At 35.8% G+C, this 8042-nt stretch overlaps 1 protein-coding gene across 1 annotated transcript; it reads left to right on the forward strand.

The window, feature by feature from the left end:
* Window positions 1–290: 290 nt before the first annotated feature.
* LOC119191666 lies at window positions 291–3049 on the forward strand. The gene is made up of 3 exons (XM_037445553.1): window positions 291–422; window positions 808–1071; window positions 2514–3049. Exons 1-3 carry the CDS (start codon window positions 318–320, stop codon window positions 2643–2645), a joined length of 501 nt encoding a protein of 166 aa, XP_037301450.1. The 5' UTR covers window positions 291–317; the 3' UTR covers window positions 2646–3049.
* Window positions 3050–8042: the final 4993 nt, after the last annotated feature.

The following is an 8042-nucleotide window of genomic DNA, read 5'->3' on the forward strand; positions in this document are numbered from 1 at the left end:
ATAGCACTGTCTCCAGATTTAAATAAGTAATTGATATCTCTGATTTTTAAAGAGTTCATGTTTAACTTCATATTTCATTTGGAAATAAACACGATATTTTAAATAAGTAATTTAAAACCAAATATTTATCTTCTCTAATATCTTTAATCTTAATTGTTATCGTAATTTAAAGTATTATATTGCGAACCCCGTGGATCCAATAAAACTCGATTAAACAAACATTATTGTTCCGATTCTCGGTAATCACATTACATGGTCTAATTAAAAGATCTCGTCACTCAATAATATTTTTTATTTATATTGTCATAAGGTTCGCAATGGAAGGCAAGTTGTTGTTCACCCAGCCGAACGACAACAACTGGCGGAAGGGCCGCACCATCAAACTAACGCCGATCAACGCCCTTTTGGTAACTAACGGAAAGGTCAGTATGGCATGTGTAAAATCCTTGTTTTCTAATTATAGTAATAATACTTACTAGACATAGTTGAAATTACTCTCCTCTCTCTCTCTGCCTTAAGAAGTTGTTACTCTTATATTTTATAATATTATTTTTCTTTTATTTAGTGTAAGCAACATTGTAACAACTAATGGCTGTCCTAAATAAATAAACTCTCTTTTTATTGAAAAGTGTGTCTGGAATTGTCTTTTGAAACAGTTTACTTGAAACTCTGCAGTTTGGTTATAGTTTTGTATTTCTTATCTTGTAATTTACTTATAATTTTATGATCCAAAAGTTTGTTAAAGAAAAACTGATAAAAATTTAAATTTGGAATATGTCATTTGAAATTAATTTTTCAAATTTCCAGCCAACGACTACCCACAAAACGAACGAGATCCGCGAAACGCGGGAGGCGAGGGATCGTGAAGCGAGAGAAAAGGAGGGAGAAACGCTCTTCGCCCGCAGTGGGGTGAGGGAAGCGGCTCTACTCCTGGTGAGGGAGAAGGCAGGAAGGTATACTCTCCAACGGGAGCCGCTGTTCCTGGACCGGTGTGTGGTCGCCGCGGATCACGAGCCTGAGCACTTCTTCGAAGTCCATGAGATAACTACCAAGGACTCTTATATTTTCAAGGTTTGTAACCTATCTGGGCATCTTTGTTAGAATGTAGAAATGTCATGTTTATCGTAACTATAATCTATACTTCTATACTATTATATAAAGCTGAAGAGTTTGTTTGTTTGTTTGTTTGTTTGAACGCGCTAATCTCAGGAACTACCGGTCCAAACTGAAAAATTCTTTTTGCGTTGGATAGCCCTTTGTTCGTGGAGTGCTATAGGCTATATATCATCACGCTATACCCAATAGGAGCGGAGCAGTAATGGCTAATCTCAGGAACTACCGGTCCAAACTGAAAAATTCTTTTGCGTTGGATAGCCCTTTGTTCGTGGAGTGCTATAGGCTATATATCATCACGCTATACCCAATAGGAGCGGAGCAGTAATGGCTAATCTCAGGAACTACCGGTCCAAACTGAAAAATTATTTTTGCGTTGGATAGCCCTTTGTTCGTGGAGTACTATAGGCTATATATCATCACGCTATACCCAATAGGAGCGGAGCAGTAGTGGCTAATCTCAGGAACTACCGGGCCAAACTAAAAAATTCTTTTTGCGTTGGATAGCCCTTTGTTCGTGGAGTGCTATAGGCTATATATCATCACGCTATACCCAATAGGAGCGGAGCAGTAATGGCTAATCTCAGGAACTACCGGTCCAAACTGAAAAATTCTTTTTGCGTTGGATAGCCCTTTATTCGTGGATTGCTATAGGCTATATATCATCACGCTATACCCAATAGGAGCGGAGCAGTAATGGCTAATCTCAGGAACTACCGGTCCAAACTGAAAAATTCTTTTTGTGTTGGATAGCCCTTTATTTGTGGAGCGCTATAGGCATTATATCATCACGCCAAGGCCAATAGGAGCGGAGCAGTAATGGCTAATCTCAGGAACTACCGGTTTGAACTGAAAAAATATTATTGTGTTGGATAGCCCTTTGATCCCGGAGTGCTATAGGCTATATATCATCACGCTATGACCAATAGGAGCGGAGCAGTAATGAAACATGTTGCAAAAACGGGGAAAAATTATTAGTTTTGAGAGCTTCCGTTGCGTGCGCTGCGTAAACGGTTAAAGTTATGCAACAATGATGTATGACGGGATTGTTCCTCTTAAAAGTTCTAAAAATATATTATAAAACAAAGTCCCCCGCTGCATCTGTCTGCCTCAACGTGTTAAACTCAAAAACTACCCAACGTATTAAGATGAAATTTGGTATGGAAACAGTTTGAGACCCTGGGAAGAACAAAGGCTCCCGGAAAACTACTACTTTTATAACGGAAAACTTTAGCCTGAAAAACTTTATAACGCGGGCGGAGCCGCGGGCAAAAGCTAGTGTTATTTATATTACGATAACGCCAGAATATTATATTTTTAAGCAACAAAACAAATGTACTTCCAACGACTTTATTATAAATGTAGTTATTTTAAAATATAATCATTTTTATTAATTCCAGGCGGAAGAAAACGCTCGCACCCGCTCCTGGTATCGCCAGCTCCAGTACCATGCGCAGGGCGCAGGCGCATGGAGGAAGCGACGCAATGCCCTCGCCAACATCATGATCAACCCCATGCTGACCAGGAACTGAAGCGTCACACACAATATTGAAGAAGGAAACAAGAATTAAAAACCAGCGGCGATTGGTCCATATAATCCGATTCCTGCCGGCTTCTCTTCCGTAACTTATGTAAAATCTAATTATCATTGGAACGTTTTCAAACCGCATTTATTCATATTCGTAGTACGTATACATTGTGTCGGGTTCCCCAAAAAATATGAAAGCCCTTCGCCACTGGTAAACACAAAAATGACGAATGAAATTATACAATGCCATATCAACTGAAGCATAGAACGAAAATAAATAAGTACGAAAATTATTGATCTCCCCAAAAATGATTACTGAAACCAAATGCAAACTTTTCCAACACGTATGAAATCTGATAATAGTAATAAAGGCGTGGAATATGTTCAATAAATAAGATAAACATTAAATGAAGCGCAAAATGAACTATAAAAAAGCTTTTTAATTTCCTTTATCGTCCACACTTTGAACAACAAAAGATATTTAATACAATATGTAAAAGTGAGTGCATTTAAATTAAGCTTCAGCATTGACGTAACGAAATATTGTTTCATAACTTCGTATTATGTTTAAGTTGATATAATTCGTCAATTAAATATGTTTTTCCAATTTGTGATGGATATTTAAAATGTAACATTGCATTTTCCCTCGTTGGTTAAGCCGTGGGTGTTAAATAATAAAATTAAATCAGATAAGTAATAACAAAAATTCCTTAAATTCTTTTTTATTGTAAATATATTTTCATTAAAGTAATTTTGCCACTAGTTTTTAATTAGCTTTACACCAAAATTTAGACGATTTAATGTTTCATGTGCATACTTACTCTAACATTTTATTAATATATTATGTATATAATTTAATTTTAATAGCTGTGATATAATTTCATTTTTCGAAAAAAGTAAAAAAAAGCTTTTATAACCGTCTGATATTTTATTTTCATTAATGTAACTTCCTGACTAGTCTTAAGGGAAATGTGTTATAATATAATTATTTATAAGTGAAAACTAAATAAACATTTCAATTGTATTTATTGTATCTATGTATAGTATGTAAGTAATGTTAATTTTGCTAAATAGTTGTAGACAAAAATGTTTTCGCCTTGGGATTGTATTTTATTTGTTATTAATAGATACGAAAGGAATAAAAATAATATTAAAATAAACGTGTTGAGGTTATTTGAAACGCTGCGTTGTCATTTATACCTTATTGCTTTTAATGTACAACTGGCGGTAGGTATTTCTTATGTGAGTCCGCCTGGTTAGGTACTACTGCCATGTCTATTTCTACTGCCAAGTAGCAGTGGGTAGTCACTGTTAGGTTTAAAGAACGTTGTAGCCAGTATAACTACTGGACATAATGAGACTTAATATCTCATGTCTCATGACGGGTGCAGTGCAATACCAAACAATACTTTGCAATTCAAGGTGTTGAATGGTGTTTCTACCGTTTATGTGCGTTTATATCGTTTACCATCAGGCAAACTACAAGCTTGTTTCGTCATTTAAAGCATAAAAAAACCTATTTATTACTTTAGATAAGAATTTATTAATTAGAATTTTTTTTTAGAATCAAGCACATGGAAACTTTAGTGGCATTATACGCCCACTGACTTTATAAATGACAAATATACATATTAACCTACTTGAAACACCGACAGAATAATTTAAAGAAAAAGGATCGAAAAATAAATCTTCCCAACTTCCTACAAGCTTCCTACCACAATTTAATTACCTTTTATCCAATATTATTTATTCTGATCAACAAAACCAACCAAAAGTAATAAACTACAATAAACGACTTAATTATTTTTTATACGAATAACTTGCAGAAAATTAATACAACCCGTAAACACAATATTGGGCAGAATATGAAACAGCTCTCATACCGATGTTATACAGCACGCGCGCTCATTTCCCGACATTCGACGTCGTCGACAAATAACTATATAATTATAACACATCTTTCGCCTCTTGACAGAGCTGAGAGGCCTTTTTAGTCAGCGATGTGTCCACGACATCTCATTAGTCTTGATAGAGATTATACGATGTTAATTGATGATTCTAGTTTTTTTTTTTTTAATTTCGGGTGATACGAACATGTACAGAAAGAAACAGTGTTGTAGAGTAACACAGGCGTCGAGGGTTTCCGATCAGCCTTCCGAAATACCGGCTTACTGCGTAGAACAGACCACCATAATTCTAGTTATGCAGAAGTGTGAGCCTTTGATATGATTCTCTGATGTCTGATCGGTAACGTTGCAAGAGCATGTCAGAATAAAGTCGATGATATGCTAAGTATTTTTTTTCCATGTTAGTTCCATAGTTTAATATTTTTCTGAAACCAATCAAAAGGACGAATTAATTAGTACTAAAAGCGGGGATACGAATTACCGAGACGATTATCCGCAGGTTCAAATCCCAACGGCACAGTTCTAAGCCTTTTCCAAAAATTATATCTATTATCGCTTTAAAGACGAAAGAAAACATCGTGAGGAAACCTGCATACGTCAAAGGTTCTCTATAGGAATTTTGGGGGTGTAAGAAACCTACCAATTCGTATTAGGCCAGCGTGGTGCACTTTGGCTTAATCCCTCTCAGTATTAGAGGAGGGCTGTGCTTAGTAGTGGGACAGTTTATAATACGGGGATGATATTATAAAAAAATATAATTTTTAGAGTTAATCATTACCTAAATTCTTCTTATCTCCTAGTTTGTATACTATAATAATTGAACAAGTTGCTACATGAAATCTCCCGAAATCGTCACGTTCTCGTTACGCGAGGTATAAAATTGTTATATTCCCTTGTGCACCCCGCTTACGCAAACGTCATAGCAGCAATAATCGCCAAATGTATAGGATGTGGGTATTATTAATATAAAGGAAAAGGCTCTGCTTCTACGGCTATATCAAATTACTAGCTTGTTAGTAAGAAAGGGAGGACGTTATTGCAAACACACTAAAGGCGATAATTGTTTTTGAGTTGAATAACTGCTAACACCTTGAGTTATGATTAGATTTTTCAATGATGATGTCTCATAATAAAGCAATTAATTTAATTACAAAAATGATCCTAAGTCTAAGAGTGATAAGCTATAGATTAAATAATACCTTTGGGATTGACGGCGGATATTATGAACAATATGTTAGCGGCGTGTAGCGGCAAAAGCTTTTAAGCAAGCAAAGCCGTGAGAAAAACCTAGTCAATAAACAATTACCCCCTTATTCATAGACGTTATTTATCTAAGGACGGAGCATTGCTGTGATAACAAGTCTGTTTCTCAGTGCTGACGGCATGGTAGGCTTCGCAGTGCGTAGACACAGGGCCGTTGTGATTGGCTAATATTGAGATACAACTTTAAGCTAGTTGGCTGTCAGATAAACAAAGCTGAGAAACAGACTTGTTATCACAGCAATGCTCCGTGATAATAAGTCTGTTTCTCAGATTAGATAAATAACGTTTATGAATAAGGGGGTTAGTTTGTATGCCCAATATTTACGAAAAGAAGGTTACTGTTATAGTAAACCTAATTGTACTACCTAACCTTATGTAAGTCAAACTAATTTATCACCAAAAAGACAATTTCGTAATAAAACTAAATTCTATCCTACCCAGGTTGAGAGGTAATTACATATTTCAAACTTTATTACTTGGGATAAGTTTTAATCAAAGTGCCAGCCGATACGTTGACTGTTCATTAACGGTGACCTGGTTACCTGTTTCTCATTGAGGCATCTCATTCGATCGATCCGGCAGCTAAGAAAGCCATATTGGATTTTTAAAGATGTAAACAAGGCTTTTTTTAATTTGGAATATATTTTTGCGACTTGAAAAATACTGTTTGCTTCCAAAATTGGTTAGTTTGGCTATTGCCAGTAATAATCGCTTATTTGATTTTTGCTAAAGTCATATTGTATTGCTACATCCCTTGTTTAGCTTTTACTTTTACTCTGAGAGCTTGAGGGACTGTTTTACTATCATGTTAGTTCACTTTACTAGGTCAGCGAGAAAACCAAATAAGCCACTCACAGCCCGAGCTTACTTTACCCTCTGTGATGATAAGTGGGACTATTGACATTATGGCTCAAATTCTATTTGACATTGAGAAATTTAGAAATTAGAATTACAAAATTTTCAAATATACACACACAGTCACTCGCGCCTTTTATCTTCGAAGAGGCGTAACGGTTGCACCTACTTTTCGCCGTGCGTATTCCGTCCTATGACGTGTTGGGGGCGAACCTAGCGCCATATCGGGCACAAATTCCAGGCTCCTGGCTGATACTGAGTAGAAAAACTCTATACTATCACTTTGGCCGACCTGCGGATAGAATCCGAGTACTGCACACGTACCGTAATACAACTGCTACTGGCAGTCAAAATTTCAAATATGTTTAAAAAAAAACTCACGTTATTCGACCTGGGACTTCGACCCGATTCTTGTTCGGGTTCGTAAATTGTCCTTAAAGATACCTAAATAATATAAGGTAAATTATAATTATATTTAAGCATCCCCTAAAACAATTAATCAAGATGATAAATCAAGGAATATTAAATGCATAATTAATTTTACCGCAACGGTTCAATGATAACTCATTATTTCCGCAAAGGTAATTTCTATTTCAATGCAACGTGATCTGTAAAACAAAATAGAAATCCTATTGAATACCACTAGTTTCCTAAATAGTCATGAATTACTTGGTAAAAGTGATTATTCTAGATCAGCGGTCGGCAACACGCGGCCCGCGAATATTCTGTTTGTGGCCCGTGATTGTTTTGTAATAAGGCTTAAACATCAAAATAAATGTATTAAATTAAGAGTAAGCATCTAAAGCAGGGTTTCTAGGTTTAATGTTATACGTATGGCCCGCCTTTAGTTAATTTGGCACCTTGTGGCTCTTGCCTACCAAAAGGTTGCCGACCGCTGTTCCAGATTATAAATTAATTAAAAGTACATATTGTAGATAATAAAGCGACGATAATCTCGTTGGGAGTGGAACGGACTGTCGAGACGAATGTCCGCAGATTCGAAACTCAATGGCACGCACCACTGACTTTTAGAAAAAGTGATGTGATTATTCATTACAAACTATCGACCTACTTTAACGGTACAGTGAATATAGTTATATATGATTTTTTATTGCTTTGAATGACGAATGCTTTATAATTAACTAATAGTTATTATACAACTATCAGTCTTCTGTTAATTTATAATGGTAAAATTAATCGACCGTCCGTTAAAGATATAATATTCCATTCATAATGCAAACTCGATACACAAGAAGCTGTCGCCGTAGCACAAAATGTAGTAATCTGTCCAAGAAACTTGCCATCAGGCGACCGCTACTATTTCTTGTTGCCAACTTACAGTTCTGACAGTAAGTCCCAGTTTCAAAACGTAGGTA

Source organism: Manduca sexta, unplaced genomic scaffold, assembly GCF_014839805.1.
Source record: "Manduca sexta isolate Smith_Timp_Sample1 unplaced genomic scaffold, JHU_Msex_v1.0 HiC_scaffold_1783, whole genome shotgun sequence".
NCBI lineage: Eukaryota > Metazoa > Arthropoda > Insecta > Lepidoptera > Sphingidae > Manduca > Manduca sexta.

Excerpts from the sequence above, each read along its gene's own strand:
- LOC119191666 (XM_037445553.1), top strand. The coding sequence starts at position 318 with ATGGAAGGCAAGTTGTTGTTCACCCAGCCGAACGACAACAACTGGCGG. Across the intron at positions 423-807 it reads TTTTGGTAACTAACGGAAAG|CCAACGACTACCCACAAAAC; the intron begins GTCAGTATGGCA and ends TCAAATTTCCAG. Across the intron at positions 1,072-2,513 it reads AGGACTCTTATATTTTCAAG|GCGGAAGAAAACGCTCGCAC; the intron begins GTTTGTAACCTA and ends TATTAATTCCAG.